The 18,171-nt window shown below is 31.3% G+C and overlaps 1 protein-coding gene across 1 annotated transcript; it reads left to right on the forward strand.

Annotated features, from left to right (window-relative positions):
* The first annotated feature begins 12,319 nt into the window (after positions 1 to 12,319).
* Positions 12,320 to 17,968, forward strand: LOC109808482 (CRS1 / YhbY (CRM) domain-containing protein). Its single transcript, XM_020371505.3, has 9 exons — positions 12,320 to 13,187; positions 13,691 to 14,171; positions 14,251 to 14,381; positions 15,656 to 16,006; positions 16,090 to 16,246; positions 16,352 to 16,647; positions 16,856 to 16,915; positions 17,006 to 17,098; positions 17,268 to 17,968. Exons 1-9 carry the CDS (start codon positions 12,378 to 12,380, stop codon positions 17,337 to 17,339), a joined length of 2,451 nt encoding a protein of 816 aa, XP_020227094.1. The 5' UTR covers positions 12,320 to 12,377; the 3' UTR covers positions 17,340 to 17,968.
* Positions 17,969 to 18,171: the final 203 nt, after the last annotated feature.

The following is an 18,171-nucleotide window of genomic DNA, read 5'->3' on the forward strand; positions in this document are numbered from 1 at the left end:
GTACACGTAAGAGGTGATGCGATAAGAAAGAAAAAAAAAAGATAAAGGAAAGGTGAGAGTAAAAAAAGTTAAAAATGTTGGATTTGGAAAGAGTTGATATCATATTACATCTTTAAGATAAGAAGTAAAATTCACATTGGGGTGGCAAAATGTCAAATTCAAAGATACGATGGAAATGGGAACCGGGTAATAGAGTATGAAGTTCCATGTTAATTGTGAAGAAACTATTGAAAGGAAAATAATTAATTAATATTTGCGTACGTGTTTCTTGTGATTGTGTATGAATCATCATGATCACGAAGATTCCCAGCAATTGAACATTTGAACCCACAGATTTGGACCATTTTTGTGGGCCTTTGCGGGGAACAAAATGGGATCAGTGAGATCTGGCCGTTGATTGTCAATATTGGTCAAGTTTCGTCAAGTACTATACAAATTACGTACCCCACATTGATTTTATATTACCACTTGGTATTGGCATTTCCTATTTTAAGGATGAAGGTGAGTCAAAATTAGGTAATTATCAAAAGGATCTCTTAAGATATGTTTTTGGGATCGGAGAACTTCTCATTCATTCATCAAACTATTTGACATTCAACTTTTGTGGTTCATGGAAGGGTAAATATTATGATAAGATCACAGCTATGGGAACGGAGGGAGACATGACACCGGATTTTCTTCAGGCCAAGATTTTGTCTGTGAGCATCTAAAGCAACATGTAATCAATGAAAAGTCAAGCAGGGAAATGAAACTATAATTATACCCACCAATGTGTTTCTCTCACTACAGTTATAAGTTAACACGTTTCCATGCTATTATTTACTTTCAGATTAATTTAATTTGTTCAAAACCAAATAAAATAAATATGCCCTACTTCGTGCCATTATTAGATTGGTAATTAAGAAGGATGTTCATTATCATTAATAATTAGTTGGCCCCTGGAGTAAATATACCAAACTCACCAATTCTTTTTGCCCTGATTTATATGATATGCGAGTACTAAAAAAATATTACAAGCACCCTGGCATGCATGTATAAAAATATGGGAAGAAAACAACGGCATGCCATGCACATGCATTAATATAGATAGCAATTTAATTTGGTGATGATGAGAGTTTGTGTATGTATGCTAGCAAAGGGACAAAAATATGTATTGCGTATACAGAAATGACAGGATATTTTGCACCATATACATAAATTATAATATATGCATTGAATTGTTCTTTTGTGGATTACTAGTTAATTAAATTAAACAAATTAGCCAAAGACAAATAAGTGATTTGAGTTCCTAAACTAAGAATTCTATATACAAATTTGACTAAGAACAAAAGGGCGTTCAATGAACTATCTTTGACCTATAGATCTCGCAGGTAGGAGGAGCTATCAGCTGATAACAAGACCCTCCACCATGCAACGCTATTGTGGAACCATATTCTACTAATGCTTCCTATTGAAGATTGCAATCTTTGACGATAATGTGCTACATGCATGACTAATAAATATGAAAGAAAAAAAGACTTACAAGGCTAAGGGTTCATTAATAGGATTGACTACATCTAGAGCTAATTAATGGAAACTAATTAATAACACTGATTGGAAGATGCTCACATTTCTGGACTCGGTGGGCACAACAGAATGTATAATTTTCCTCATGTTCAAACAGTGGTAGTTAGGTCTTCTACCTAATGAAACGAATATATCTCTCGTATACTTGTTCCTTCAAAAGTAGGGGGCAAAACCGGAAGTGTAAAAGGGTTGGTCTTGGTATTATAAATCCTCTTGTTTTTAACATATATGTCGTATCAAAATTGAATATATTGATATATAGCACCATCTTTTGAAATGTTAGGTAGAATTCATATTCAACATAACGAGAATTGCAATGTGTCTTACTTTGATACACTTTTTCTAGTACTATGACTCGTGAGAATGCAATGAACTTAGCCTTTCATGCCAATATTTCTGTTTCTGATCAATCCTTGTAAATGACTCTGGTAAACTAAGCCATGTCACACAGATGCATATACATATCTTCACCAATATACATAGACATATACGAAAAGGGGCGAGGGTTGTCTCCTTGTCGTTTTGTCCGAAGTGGAATTGTGGCAATGTGGCCATCTTTAAATTTTACTAGTTGTTGTTTTGCGGGTTCAGTACAAACACACAAGTTTTCGCATGCTAGTTAATGCCAATAGAAGGAATGAAACAAAGTAAGACAATGCCGTGCACTGCAGTGGTAAGTAGGGGGGATACTGTTTCATAGATATTCAAGATCTTTTTGGGGATCAGCCAGACCCCCCAAAGCAACCAAATCACGTGGTCCAAAATACAAAGGTAACGAAAACATTAACATTTCAAACAAAAATATTCATTTCACTTTGCAAACATATCATCTGATAGATTCTCGAATTCCTTGCCATGAAAATGAGATCTTCTACCAGACGATCAGTGAATTTTTTAAGGGTACTTTTGAGGCACCAAGCAATTAAGAGATGAAAGTTACCATTACTAGTAGTATTGTGTGCATAGATGTATAATGACACTTAATTTTCTCTTGGACTCAAATTATTTACTTTACTTTTCCTCATTTTCAACTTATTGAATTAATTTTTCAGACATATTAATTACTTTAAAAGATAAATTAATAATATGAAATTAAAATAATTATTATAAAATAATGTTACTAATAAATATAAATATGTTACAATTAAAGTAATTTAACTTGATCAATTTGTTAAATAGGATTTGTGAGTTATTATAAAAAAAAATTTAGTATCAAGTTCGAAATCAAAATTTTTTTAACATTGCGATTAAAATTAATTTTTAGTCCACGTGAACTAAGAAGTACATGTGTAGAATAAAAAAAAAAATTGCATGAAAACATACAACATGAGAGAGGACCTAATGTTGCCTAACTCAATTATGACATAAAACCCTACTATAAAATTAATCACTATCTTGCAAGAAACATGGGAGAGGACCTAATGTCTCTTAACTCAATTATGACATAAAATCCTTCAATAAAATCACTATTGAATAATTTAAACACAAATCAGCTAAACCACTTTTCTCTTTCTCTCTTTCAAAATTCCCTTGTTATTTTTTCAATTCCTACCTATCAACTGTTGTGATGCGCGATGAGAAAAATGATGAAAACAATAACAGTACACAGGAGCGATAATAGTTGTATGAATCATCAAAAGAGGTACACGAAAACAATGATCTGTTTATTATATAATTAAAAATAAAAACATAATTTTTTACTTGAATTAAAAGTATTTTAAAATTATGTTAAAAATTAATTTAATCCTATTTTAGTCAAATAAATTTTATCTTAAAAATTTACATCAAATAAAAAATGATAACCACCCACTTCGGTCATAACCTTAATCAATCTAGTAATTAGAAAGATATTTTGCAGATATATAATTATCATTTAAAAACTAAGAAATAACACTATTTGTCATCGTTAAAAACTAACTTGAAATTGCAAAGAGTTAAAAGTACACAATTCCTACTAACATTGTTCCTGTGCTAGGATATACACTCCAATTATCCTTGTTGTAGCGAGTTGGGTCTCAGGTCGAAGGTCTCGGTCTTCTTGTTCTTTTCCGAATAGTCCGAAGTGTAGGGGGGGCCTGCAAAGACACTCTGACGCTCAAGTTAGTGGTCGGCGTAATAAATGCGGTAGGTGAAAAACTAACTACGTACCTCGTTGAGGCTCTATTTATAGGTGTTCGTATTGGGCTGCGATTAAGGATTGGGCCCCGGAAAATTAGGGGGTTAATCCGATAGATTACGGTAATTAAGCTTTTCGTAATCGTTCTGACAGATGCGCTGGCTTGGCCGACCACACCGAAACGTTTTAGTCGTGTACGAGTGGTTGGCGGGCACGGTTAATCGGACTAGTTTCTGCGGGTTCGGCCCGGTCGGCCTTTCAAGTGTTCGGCCCGGTCGGCTACCATACGGTATAAACATTGATCAACTAGTATATATAAAGTTATTCCAACTTTAACTAGTGGTCTCCAATTCAAATTCTACATATACAGTTTGTTCAATACTAAAAGAGTTTAACGTTCATAATACTTTTACTATATGATTTTCTCTGACAAAAGATGTTTGTATCAAGGAAAAAAAAACAGCAGACAATATCTTAAAATGCATCACCTTAACTATTTAAAATTTTGTCAACGTATACCCTAATCATTCTGCGAAGAGCCTATGTAGTATACACTAGTTACTGATATACTAGGGTTGGTACATTTGCATTTTGGTTTGTACGTGTATATCAGTTCGAGCCCCTTCAATTTTACGAAACTTGCCATCAAGCACAAGTATGGAGGTTAGAATAGCTAGCTAGTAGTCTCTGATCAGACAAATTTTACCTGGAATCATAGAAGTTTGAATAATCTTAAAATCGTTGGTTATTTTTTAAGATAGATTTTTATATGAAAAAAAAACCATGAATATACTTTTGTTGTATTTTTTTTTTCAATTGAAAGTGATATTTAATCTTTTTAGACACGATTAAGTGTTAAAATTAATAGATACTCTGCTCCGTAATACTTTATATAAATGTCACAATTAGACGTAAATTATTCCTTATTCAAGAGATCCATGAAATAGGGATACAGGTGTGTACCAAAAAAAAGGTGCAGGAATATAATTTCTTGATAATTCATTCGTGCACACATGTTAACTGATACAGCAAATGGAATCATTAGTGCTGCTGAATTTCACTGTCGAATATATGTTTGCAACACTATGATTATGAGGGACCAGTTCGGAATCAAGCATCGACTTTTAAACTGACAATTAGTTTGCTTCCAACTCACTCTTTGCGACTGGATAGATATTCATAGGATGTACAGCATATTAATGAGGCGATAATTGATGTTCAATATATACATAGGGGCCCTGCCATTGAATATAGAAGGAATTTACTCCTCGAGCCAATTGATGCATAAAGTGAAGTGTGGTGCATGCCGTTTAAGTCGCGAAAAAGTTAGAAGGAAAAAGAAAACAAAAAGTAATGCGGTATATATAGTAGTAGTGAACGTAAGGAGTTGCCCATCAAAAGATTTTTTTCAATGCAATTTATATAATATATAATTAAAGTTGTGAGTATAAGTATACATTAATCACTAGGGGTGAATGAAATGAATTGAGATAGATTAGGCTGCTATGAAAGGCTTCAGTGTCCTCTTAAAATTTATTTAAAAGTTATTTTGTAATAAGGGTACATTAAATGGTTTGTTAGTTGTATATCTATTAACATCATTAGAATTGTCGCATATGAAATGTTTTTCACTTTAAATGTTTGTTTGCTTGTCATAGTTTTGTTTTAATACATCTAAAAGTTTTACATTACTTAATAATTAGGGTTAATAATCGTTTATAAGTGTATTTCTTCATTAATATATTGAGATGCCCTTTTGAGTACACAATTGTAATATTTAAATAAATATTAAAGTCGACAATATCTTAATTAGATGTAGTAATTCTAATAATGTCAACAGACTTAAAAATGAAACATTGACACTAAAATAATGACCTAAATTATTCTTGTCCCTTAGTCTCAATTAGTAAACTTCTTGTTAATTTATTACGGTACTTTTTCAATGATAAAATTGTGACAAGCGGACAATATTGATAATATCTTAAATGTAAAGATCCTAACAATATTAGTAAACTTACCATTGGAACAAATGTGTTTAAATGTATGTCAATAAATTTAAAACTTTACATATAAATAAATAATCTAAACATATTTATAAAGGAGATAAAACTTTTTATAACTGCTTTATTCTCCACTTTTATTGAAAACTACTTTACCCCTTATTTATTTTTATCTTTTATCATAAGCCCTATAATTGTTTGTCCTCTTCCAAATACTTGTTAGTTTTTTTTCTTTTCTCCAAAAATATTCCACACTCACTTTTTTGAGTAACTATCTACTATTGCTTTTCTATTTTTATTTTATTTTTTAAAATAGAGAAAAACATGTAGAGTTTGTTTTCCCCTAATATATATAATCTCAAATTATTGTCATATAGGTATTGATCTTTCATGCCTAAGTTTTTTAAATCAAATAATTTTCTTACAAACTTTTTAGTCTAACTTTATCAATAAATAAGTATATAATTTAGTTTTTGTGAAGTAGGTTTTGCTAAAGCATTTAGGTATGCATTATTAAAATTCTTTATTGCACAAAAAAATATATTAAACCTTTTCAATTAATATAATATAATAAGGCAGAATCTGATAACAACTATCTATTATTATAGTAATTAATAATAAATAAACTATAAGCCTTCCACGAGTTTTGAAAAGCCCTTTTTTTAATTGAAAAGGTATTAGATGAATTTATATTTAGTTATTTAATTTAATTAGTAGTACTGCTATGAAGGGCAAAAAAGAAGAAAAAAAAAAGAAATTAAACAATATAGATCAATTGGGGGACATGCTTCTAAGGCCCCCTCAAGGAGATCACGAGAAGGACTCTCCCAAACTCTCTCTTTTCTTTCCGTTTAACTAACTATATTTTTTGGAAAAGATAATTTAAAATGAATTCATTTTAAGACGTCGAAATTATTGAGAAAATGTTATTTTTTTTAATAAAATACTTTATACACATTATAAAAGAATCGTACTCATATGTGAATTACTTAAAAAACTAAACTATTTATAAGCAAAATAAAATAATCTATGACGTGTCAATTCATGTGCTGAATAATGAATACATGCGCAGATGCACGAGTGAAGTATGTAATTCAGCAGGCGAATAAAGAGAACTAGCTAGACTTTTGTTACGACAACATCATATGCCAATTGATTAAATTAAAACAATTATTATTATATAATAAAATTTAAACTAAAGTGGTTCCATCGGTGGGATCACTGTACTTTCAGCCAATGAATTTTATTTACTTTATATAAAATAAATTTACATCTTTGGTTGGATCATAGATTTTTAAAGATCTTTTTTCTGTCTGAACTGTGAATCTTTTCTCCCTCATCCCACCCATGCAAAGTTCAAACTTCTGCTGTCACTGAAACAGATATATATAATTGTTCACCATTTTAGTTTATCATTGCATTGATACGTCTTTTATAACTTCATATTTTACGCATTTCAATTTGTTTGAAATTCGATTCAATTAAAAAGTTAAATATACAAATACATAGTTTTAATTTTGATTTTGAAATTTCTGTATATAAAATGAATAATAAATCCTTTAAAGTACTCAAAACTATTATTATTTAAATTATATTTTAGTAATTAGTATTTTTATTATTTAGTATAATATTAATAATAAGAGCATTGCAAGGTAGCTATAGATTCAAATAATTTTTCATTGCACGATGCATTATGGTGACATGCAATGACATTCATACATATCTTTTTCTTCTCTTTTGAAGGTAGTAGATATATTTTTCTTCATATATATATATATATATATATATATATATATATATATATATCGGATATGAATATATAACTGATTGTTAATATTAGTTTTAATATAATAATCATTCATTAAATTTTGTTTGGATAAATGATTAATCTATTAAAATTGATTTTCATATAAAAATATTATGATTGTGAAATTTTTTTTACTAAACACGATCAATCAAATTTTTTAATAAAATTAATTATTTATAAAATTGATAAATATTTCATAATAATAATATAGTTAAAAAAATAAGTTATTAACATAGATTTATAATAGATGAAATTGATGTCGGTACATATTGATTCTGACAAATAAATCTTTTTGCACAATTAATCTAACTAGATCTATTATGCAAAACTCATTTACCATACAAGTAATCAATTTGTCCATGCTATATGTGGCTATTAGAGATTTTAATTTTTTCTAAAAAAATATATAGAGATTAAAAAACTAGTTTTAATTTTTTTTAATAAAAACTTATGTAAACATTGGTCAAACAATAGTCAAATTTTGGAAGAAGATAAAAGAGGAAAGTAATCAGTCACTTCCCTTTGGAATTTTCTGGCAGAAACGTACAGCTTCCGTCAGAAAACTTTGGTATCTCATTCTCACTTTATTCAAAGTCCAAAAGCCCCGCCATGAAGGTTCACAGTAAAGAATTCAAGACGGTAAAATGTCCATTTTGTAGAGAAAAAAAAACTTAATTATTTTTTACATAACTTTTATAGTTTAATCTGTAATCTATAAAAATTCAATTAAAATATTTATACTGTCCTCCAATTAAATCCAAATTAAAAATTATGGAATTCTATAATTATTTTAAAATATATATTTAAGTTAATTTCTAAATATTTAATAAAATAAAATTAATTTTAATTTATAAAATATAGTAAATTATTAAATTAAAAAAATGATGTGAAATTAAATTTACCATTTTCAGCAGAATTGTTATTCAGCTGAATTTGAGCACTATAGGTCTATGTTTTGGTCTAATGAATCTAATGTGTATATATTAGAAAGATGTAATGTCAATTCGAAGGTAAAGTAAAGGCTGTGTGTTTCCCAGACCCCTGCCTATTTCCTTCCCAACGACCAGAGTGACAGATGAAACTTCCTAGTAGTATCCACCAAGACATCTTTTACCATTTCCAACTCACATGACACTATATTTATGTATCCATCCATATTCCTTAATTTTCCATGGGAATTGGATAATTATCAAACTCCAGCTCCACCTCATTTTACGTCGATTTCAATGGAGAACAAAAATAGAGAAAATTATAATTTTGATGGAAAAAAAATATAAGAAAAAACTAATATGTGTTCATAATAATTCTCATGGTTTGTTTGGAAAGGGTAAAATAGAAGAGAAAGGGAAGAAAGTGTGAAGAGGGAAGAAGAAGAAAGTGTAAAAAAATTAATGTAGTGTGTTTGAGAAGAAGGAGGAAGAGGAAAGTGTAAAAAAAATTAAGATTTAAATATGTTTTTAGTGTCTTAAATTTATGGTAAATTTATTTTTTTATCTTAAATTTAAAATTAATTTTTTAGTCTTTATAATTTTTAAAAATTTTATTTTAATCTTTTAAGTCATTAATAATATATTTAAAAATAATAAATTGAGAAAATTATATAATATTAAGATAAAAAAAGTATATTTATATATCTATTTATAATTATAGTTATATTTATTTTATTATTTTTTTCATCATGTCGCATTGTTTACATTTATCATTATGTAGAGAAAGTTTGATAATTTGATACCACAATGAATGATTACATGATATATGTAAGAATTATTTTTATTTATCAAAATCATAATAATGATTCAAGTTTCGAACTTAACCTCATATACATATATTTAAGGATTTATATATAAGAGAGATAAAAAAAAATGACTATAAATGTAATAATTGATATAAGAAAAATGTAAAATTAAAATGATAACAAAATTATAATATTTATTGATATAATTTGGTGTCGTGTATAATAAATGAGGTATCACGAATTAGGATCAAAGTTTAATGGTCACTTAACCTCATATACATATATTTTCACTCTTTGTATCTTATTTATCTTTTAACTAAACAATGCATAAAAGTATATATAAGAATGAATATAGCAAAAACAATTTCAACATAAAGAGTGGCGTGTGACTCTTGCAATAATCGTATCCTACTTTCCACCCAGTTGTAATTAAATTGAAGTTCCACATCTTTAGGATCAACCTATGATGTCTTTTCTTTTCAGTTGTATGTAGATGCACGTACTTTTTTTTTCTTCCAAGACTCAAGCTTGTTAAAATTGGACGTATCACATCAAATTCCCAAAGTGTAGTAATTATTTTGTCGTGGGTGGATCACATATGATATTTGGTCGTGTAGAAAAAGTGGCATGAGAATATTTATGGCAATGATCTCGAAAGATTCTAAAGATGATCCGCATGTACGAGTGGAGAAAGATACAAATTTGATCCTATCATAATATAAAGGAGCATATATATAGATAGATGTTGTCCAGCTTTGCTTCCTACATTTTGTTTCCTTCAGTTTCATTAATATTCATGTGAACATATATCAAACATTTTCAATCAAAAAGAGGCTGCATTCACATTCATATTTAAGACATAGCCATATATTCCAGAAAGAAAATATAAAATGGTGGATTTTAATGATCATGACATGACTTCTGGACCACACTACATGTATGTGATACACGCATGCATGTTAGCTTATGAAAAATATGATGGATAACAATTAGTTGCAAACAAATCGATTCTCCAAGACTCGTTGCTAGATTTTCTAATAATAAATACGAGGCTTCATATGTCAAACTGCTTCATTTCCCTCGTGATCATTATGTTTTCTGTATGTGCTATTGCATGCCAAACTTAATTGACAATCTAGGGATAATTGTGATTGTGATTCTCTACGAATTATGAAGAGAAACTGACCAAGATATAACATTGATTATGAAAGTTAATATGTGATCAATCATTATCAAAGGCAAATTGCCAATGGTCTAGTGAATAACTAGATTTTCTTTCAGAAAGATATCTTAAATACAGTTGGAGATATGATAAATCCATTAACATGTTTCATGTTTAATTAATATGTTATGTTTTTAGGAGCATTGCCTGATAATATAAATGAATTTTATATATAAAAAGTAGTAGTTTCATGTTCTAACTTTTTTTAATTTCTTCTATTTTTGTATTTCATTTGATCTTTTTAAACAACCGATAAATTAATTCCATCTCATTATTATTCGTTAACAACTATGTTATGTTTTTATTTGGTTGTATAAATTAATTTCATTTTGGTTTTAGATATTCAAAGATACGTTTTTTGGTCTTCTTGTTTCTTTCCCATTACATTAAAAATAGTCTCTATCATATATAAGAATGGATTAAAAAGAGATGTTGAAAACAATGACATCCGTTGAAGTTATTTTACATTATTCAACACAAAAATAAAAAGACTATCTTAAAACAATTAATGAATACCTCCTTATATAAATATAAAAAAAAAAAAAAAAGAGTATAATGACCCCAATTTTCCTTTCTTCAATCAACTCAACTCATAAAAATTAAATGCCACCCTTGCACATGAATACATGGAAAATTAAATAAATATATGTTATGAAAGAAGTGACGGACAGGAGAGCCCTTTTTTTATATATAATAAAAATGGTACATTTTTTTAGTAATAATACACATACACTTAATTTTTTTTACGATGATTATATTTTTTTTAGTAATATCTCTACATCATTAATAAATTTAATAAATGATGTAATGAAAAAAAATAGATATAAAAATAATATTGTACAAATTGTTATAATTTTATTGTGCAAATATCATTTCTTATTTTTTTTCTTTCAAAAATCTATAAAATAGGTATTAGAAAAATAGATATGGATAAGTTGTGTTTCTGAAATATAACATCAAACGCGAAAGTTGTATTTCAAAACATGATTTTTTTTATGTTAAAGTTGTAATTTTACATAATTAAAATTAAAAAGAAAAAATAATACTATAAATACAACTTAAAAATAAAGTTGTGATTTAAAACATAACTTTCAAGTTTGATGTCATATTTTACAACCTCGTCTTAATCATTTAATAAATAAAAATGCTGATAGGAGAGAGAAAAATGTAAAATGAGTGTTAAAAATGGTATTTGAAAATATTAGAGTTGGAGGAAAATATAAAGTTTGGTTAAACACCAACAAAATATATTAACAAGTTGGTAGTTTAAGCGATACTAAATTTCACCTCTTTAAATAAAATCATCAAGTTTGAAGAATAGTTTGTATGATTATCAAAATTTAGATTGGTTGTGAGAAAATGAAATTACATGTTGAGGAGATTTTGAGTGTGGGAGAACCGAAGATGATAGACAATTAAGGAAAAAAAGTTGGGTAGCTAGGCCCAACAGTGGCCTAATCACTGCCACAATATGTAGCATATCAATTTTGGTTTTACCAACATCAATTGCTGATGCCACAACACCCTCTTATTTGGCACCACTTCTCTGCCATTAACAACAAATGCTATGTGCCTTCTTTCACTTTTTTCAATCATATTATATTATTATCCAATCTAAATTCTTTTTGCCTACTCCACTAACCAAAAATTATTTTTAACTAAGGTGAGTTAATATTTTGCATAATATAAATAAATTAACAGTTAAGTAAATTTGTAACCACGTGAGTATAGTGAAATAATTAACACTGCCGTAAAGTTGTGGACCTTATAGTATCAGGGGTTTATATTTGGGCCGTCCAAATTGTTAGTTGGGCCATTGGGCTATATTTTTTTTCTCATTATGTTTTTCTATCCATAAAAAAGCATGTGAGTGTGAGAAATGAAGAAGTAGAGAGGTTTTATGCAGAATTCCATGATAGAGTAATTATGCAATGGCGCTTCAAGTTCAACCAATTCCACTGAATTCTTCTTCTTCGACGCTGTGTCGTTCCTCTTCTCTGCATTTTCTGCTATTCCAACCCCGAAGCTTCCCCACTCTCAAATTCAGACTTGTATTTTGTTCGAACGAGACAGCGCAAGTTGAGACTGAACAGCAAGTGAAGGTGGCAAAGAGCAAAAAGAAGAACAGCGCCAGACCAAGCTTCTTCCATCAAATTCAAGACAAATGGTCCCACAAATTGGGCTCCCAAAGAGAAAAGTTCCCATGGCAACTACCCGAGCACCAGGAGGAACAACGACAACCACAGCAAGAAGAAGAAAAGCGTGGAAAGTTCCAGAATAAGCCTTCACCATCGAGTTTTCAGTTTCCGAAGCGGTTTTCTCCTTGGCCGCAGGCAATGAACCCGAGCAATGCGAATTTCGGTTCTGTATTGGGTGATGATTCCGAGGAGGAGGAGAATGACGGTGTCAAAGGTAAAGCGTTGCGACGCAACATTGGTGGTTCTGTTGGAAAGGGAATAAGGGTGAGTGAGGTTTCGAAGGAACGGGGAAGAGAGAGAGTGGAGAGGAAAAAGAGAAGAAACAAGACGGAGTTAGCGGAGAGGGTGATTCCTGAACACGAGTTGCGGAGGCTGAGAAAGATTGCGTTGAGGACGATGGAGAGGTTCGAAGTTGGAGTGAAGGGCGTCACGCAGGAATTGGTGGCTTCGGTTCACCAGAATTGGAGGACTAGTGAAGTTGTCAAGTTCAAGTTTGGTGTTCCTCTTTCTGCTCACATGAAGAAGGCTCATCACATTCTAGAGGTGTCTCTCTCCCTTTCCTTGTCTTTTGTCTATGCTTCACTTTAGCATGTCATCAAACTCTCACTGAATTCAAAGATGCAAGGAAATGCACCTTTTTCATTTTCAATCTAGTGTACTGTCTTCATTGCCACGCAAACACAATCTCTAACAAAGTCTCTCGTGAAATTAAGAGTAAAACTAGTTAAGGCACGAGTAAGACTCTTCAAACTCTATTTGGAAAAACTTCTTAATTAACACTTATAAGTTTAAATTAGCTATGCAGAGCGTGTTTGAATTGAATACAAGCCTAGAAAATACTCTTTACTTTTAGTAAAGAGACTCTAAAAAATTCTTATAAACCGTAACCAAACAAGCTCATACATGCTAATTTCTAGAAGCTTATGAGAGAAGTTTAATTCATTTTACATTCTTATTTCTTTTGCTTATGACTTGTCTTTTTTCTTATATTACTTTTGAATTGCTAGTGGTTTTTTTATTCTCAATGCTGTTTCTTGGTTCATCAGAGTAAAACTGGAGGCATAGTTATATGGCGATCAGGCAGTTCCATCGTGTTGTACCGGGGGATGACCTACAAGCTTCCCTGCGTAGAATTGTATAAGAAAATGAATCATGCTGAGGAGAATGCTGTGCACCACTCGCTGCATGTTGGAAGTGGAAGTGATGGTGAAGCAAGTATCAAAGAAACAGTTGGAACTACAGAGTCATTTATCCAAGACTCTGCAGAGTATTTGAAGGACATGAGTGAAGACGAATTGATGGAATTGTGTGACCTCAATCATTTGTTAGATGAGTTGGGCCCACGCTTCAATGATTGGACAGGCCGTCAGCCGTTGCCTGTTGATGCAGACTTGTTGCCTGCTGTGGTTCCAGGATATAAAACTCCATTCAGAGTTCTTCCGTATGGGCTAAGGCCTTGTTTAACCAACAAGGAAATGACTAACTTCCGTAGGCTTGCAAGAACAACAGCTCCACACTTTGCCCTTGGTATGCAAGAAACTATATAGTTAAATTCATGTGTTGCAAATATCTCTTTCCAATGGATACTATTTGTTTACTACTGCAGGCAGAAACAGAGAATTGCAAGGTCTGGCTAGGGCTATGGTGAAGCTGTGGGAAAAAAGTGCTATTGCAAAAATTGCCATCAAACGAGGTGTTCCCAATACATGTAATGACAGGATGGCTGAAGAACTTAGGGTATTTCTCATTAACAGAGTGGAATTTTTACAACACTACTGTTTAATTTAATTGAAGTAAAATTTGATTGTGCAAAAGAAAGTATATAAATCTGCCCATCTGCTTGGCCTTTGAGTCTAATGTGACCATATCTTATAATGAAAACATTGGGGATGAGATTATGATTCTAAACCCATTAAACTTTTGTCCAATGCATCAATTGAAGAATGAGCATGAAGGAACATGGACCAACAAAAATGAGACCTGTCTCTAGACTATATTGTCATAAATTATATATGCATTTTCTTGTTTTCATCCTGAAATAGTAAAGGTGAGACAACCATTAGATTTTGTGTTAACGTCTCTTTTGCTTCGTATCTCTGCTCTACCAACAAATGAATTTTAAGTTTTAGAGGATTGCCATTGTGACTATGCCACTCAACTAACGAGTTAACAGCAAATGACAGGTACAGGTGAGTTGACTAATTAAGTCACCAAATTACCATGACATATTTCCCTTATAAAATAACCATATTTTGTGTCATAAGATAGATAAGTTTGTTAACCTTCCCTCAACTGGGATTATCAGTTGAAAGCATTAGGTGAACTCTATAGAAAAATAAAAGTGCTGCATATCTTCTTTTTTTAGTTAATCCTTAGACATGATTTTTTTATTTGTCTGCTTCATTTATCTTGCTAAAGTCAGATGATTATGATCAATGGAGACTGTGAACGACTGAATATGTGTGATTTTCATGGTATTTGCCTCTTTTGGATCACATAGGAATTGAAATTATTTTGTTTCTTCTATATCATCATTAGGGCTTAAATGCACCCAAACACTTCCATGGTTCAAAAGCCAGCTACTTGACTCCTTAAACTTACCAAACCGTGCATGTTATAGTAAAATTCTTGTGCACATGTACAGAATCCCCATATAGGGAATTAGTTTACACAGTTTGGTAAAATTAAGGAGACAAGTTGTTAAGGTTTGTACCACAAGTGATTTACTGCGATACTATTGCATTTTAGCCCATTCTACATTTTCTTTAATCGGGTTTGGATCCTAGAAAAAAAATTGGGTACTTAAATACTAAAGACTGTCTTCATTCTATGTAATGCTCATGGCTTACACTTACTGTAGGCTGACTGCCATATTTGTTTAAGTCTTGTAAGGTTGTAAGGATTGTTAGAATTTGACCGCTGTTCTGATTCCTAATTTTCCCTGTGGCATATTCAAGTGAATAAATTATTCCTGTCTTCAGCCTTATGGTGGTTGCATTTCATGCTTGCAGAAATTGACCGGGGGAACTCTACTTTCTAGAAATAAAGAATTTATTGTATTTTACAGGGGCAATGACTTCATGCCTCCTGTTGTCACTGATACACTGAATGAGAGACAGAAACTAACCTTCCTCCAACAAGAAGAGGAAGAGAAAGCACGGCAAGTTGCTTCATCTATTACTGTATCAAATAGCAAAGCATCTCAAGTGCCAGTATTTGCTGGCACCCTTGCTGAGACTAGGGCAGCAACTACCAACTGGGGACACCAACCAAGTAAACAAGATATTGAGAACATGATGAGAGATTGTGCCATGAATAAACTTTCTGCTTTAATTAAAAACCATGAGAAGAAACTAGCTCTAGTAAGTTTTGAAGAGATCAAGTGAAATAACTTAACAAAAATTACCTGTTGTTACTAACTCTATCTAACTTCTGATGATCACAGGCAAAAGCAAAGCTCAGAAAGGCAGAGAAGGCTTTAGCAAAAGTTCGGCAAAATATGGACCCATCTGACATTCCTACTGATTTGGAAACATTAACTAATGAAGAGAGATTTTTATTTAGGAAGATTGGCCTGAGTATGAAGCCATGCTTACTTCTAGGTAAGGAGTAAGAACAAAATTATTATAGCTTTGTGAATGGCTGTTTTTGCATAGGGTTTAATGTCTTACACAAGAAATGATAGGAGCATGGAATTATAATTTCAGGGAGGCGAGATGTTTATGCTGGCACCATAGAAAACATGCATCTACACTGGAAATATCGTGAGTTGGTAAAGCTAATTGTAAAAGGGAGAAATTCTTCTCAAATCAAGCATATGGCAATATCCTTGGAAGCCGAGAGTGGTGGGTTGCTAGTGTCTGTAGATAAGGACAACAGAGGCCACCATATAATTATTCTTTATCGTGGGAAGAACTATTTTAGTCCGCATGTTCTGAGACCCAAAAACCTGTTGACACGAAGACAGGCATTGGCTCAATCTGTTGAGCTTCAAAGACGAGGGGTAATGAAGCAATGTCTTCTTGGTGAAGACAATATGAGAGGGTTTTTACAAATTAGTTTATATATAAGTTAATTTTAGTTTATAGAGAAATTAATTTCATTTTTTCTTCTATTTTCTTTTCTTATAAGTGCTTTTGAAAAAATTTACCTAAACAAGCTCTAGATCTTTACTTGAACTTTTATCATATGAAGTTTGTAATTTATTCCAGGCACTAAAACATCATATCTCAGACTTAGAGGAGAGAATTGAGTTGCTGAAATCTGAGCTGGTATGATTTTTATCACTTTTATATGATTCTACTGTTAATTATTTTAAATTGATCATGAGTTCCTTCTAAAGTTTTTGTTGTTGATTTCAGGAGGATATGAAGAAGGGAAAGGAGATTGATGGTAGCGGAACTCTGTACTCAACAGTGGATAATCCTGTTTCTTCTGATGATGATTTGGAAGAGGTAAACATTTTCTTTCCAGAAACAAATATCAAATGTTTGTATTTAACTAGTAACTTTGCCAATCATATACAATAGCAATTTTATGAGTACTTACAGTTACAGGAAGTGATTAACATTACTCTTCTTTTTTGTCTTATTTTTTGGCCTGATATTTTCTTTGGTGAACTAGATTGAATGGAGTGAGATTTATTTTGATGAAGATGACAGTGATGATGAGGATAAGAAACGTCAAACTACTTGACTAGGTACATTAGCACTGCATTGCAATAGTTGTGGAGGATGAGCATAATGTGTGACTAAGATGAAGAAAAGTGTGAAGCACTTGAGATTAAGCTACTGATCATTGAAAGATGATAGCGCAAAGCCACAAACACTTGAGCCATGCTTGTGATGCATCATGCAGTAAAATATTTCAAGATAGTAAATGGGCAGAGATTTTCATTGTTCTTCCCATGTGAGCACCATTTGTGATAGGGGAATTCTATCTTACCTCGAAGTGGTAGGCTACCAATAACATGTGAAATGGGTAATTCAGTTGTATGAATTTCAATGCACGAGTTTGACAAATGATTAATTCAGTTGGATAAATGGTTAATAATATCCCTTGCCATTAGGGTAGTACGATCTTCATCATACCATCAGATTTGTTGTTAGAACTTCAGTGCTAGAACTGTTGTTAGAACTGGTTAATACAAAATATGTATATTTTGTTTAGGAGGGGTCAGTGTATTATATTTTAACCTCCATCCGTAACTGTTAATCACTTTGGGTAGGATTACGACATTTTTTGTTCTTTGCATTATTCTCTTCGTGTATCAAACTTGTGTAAGTGAGATAAGAACTAATGTTTGATTACATGGTTGATCCTGATTTTGTATAAATATAACTTTAACCGCGATGATTAAGAATAGTTACACTCACTTCCATATAGTCATCCAATTCATTCCTCATATATACACACACAGCCAAACATCATTAATTGCATTTTATCCTTTGGCCTTTTGTTAAGGATTTCCTGTCATGATTTCCCTTTTCATCCATTTTACTAATTGCTTCTTACCTCTGCTTATTTT

The sequence above is a fragment of the Cajanus cajan genome, chromosome 5 (genome assembly GCF_000230855.2).
Source record: "Cajanus cajan strain Asha chromosome 5, NIPB_CcT2T_4, whole genome shotgun sequence".
NCBI classification, from domain to species: domain Eukaryota; kingdom Viridiplantae; phylum Streptophyta; class Magnoliopsida; order Fabales; family Fabaceae; genus Cajanus; species Cajanus cajan.

Bases quoted from the DNA above. Each gene is read 5' to 3' on its own strand.
- LOC109808482 (XM_020371505.3), top strand. From the start codon at position 12,378: ATGGCGCTTCAAGTTCAACCAATTCCACTGAATTCTTCTTCTTCGACG. The intron at 14,172-14,250 runs GTATGCAAGAAA...TTACTACTGCAG, and splicing joins AGCTCCACACTTTGCCCTTG to GCAGAAACAGAGAATTGCAA. The intron at 14,382-15,655 runs GTATTTCTCATT...TCATGCTTGCAG, and splicing joins GGATGGCTGAAGAACTTAGG to AAATTGACCGGGGGAACTCT.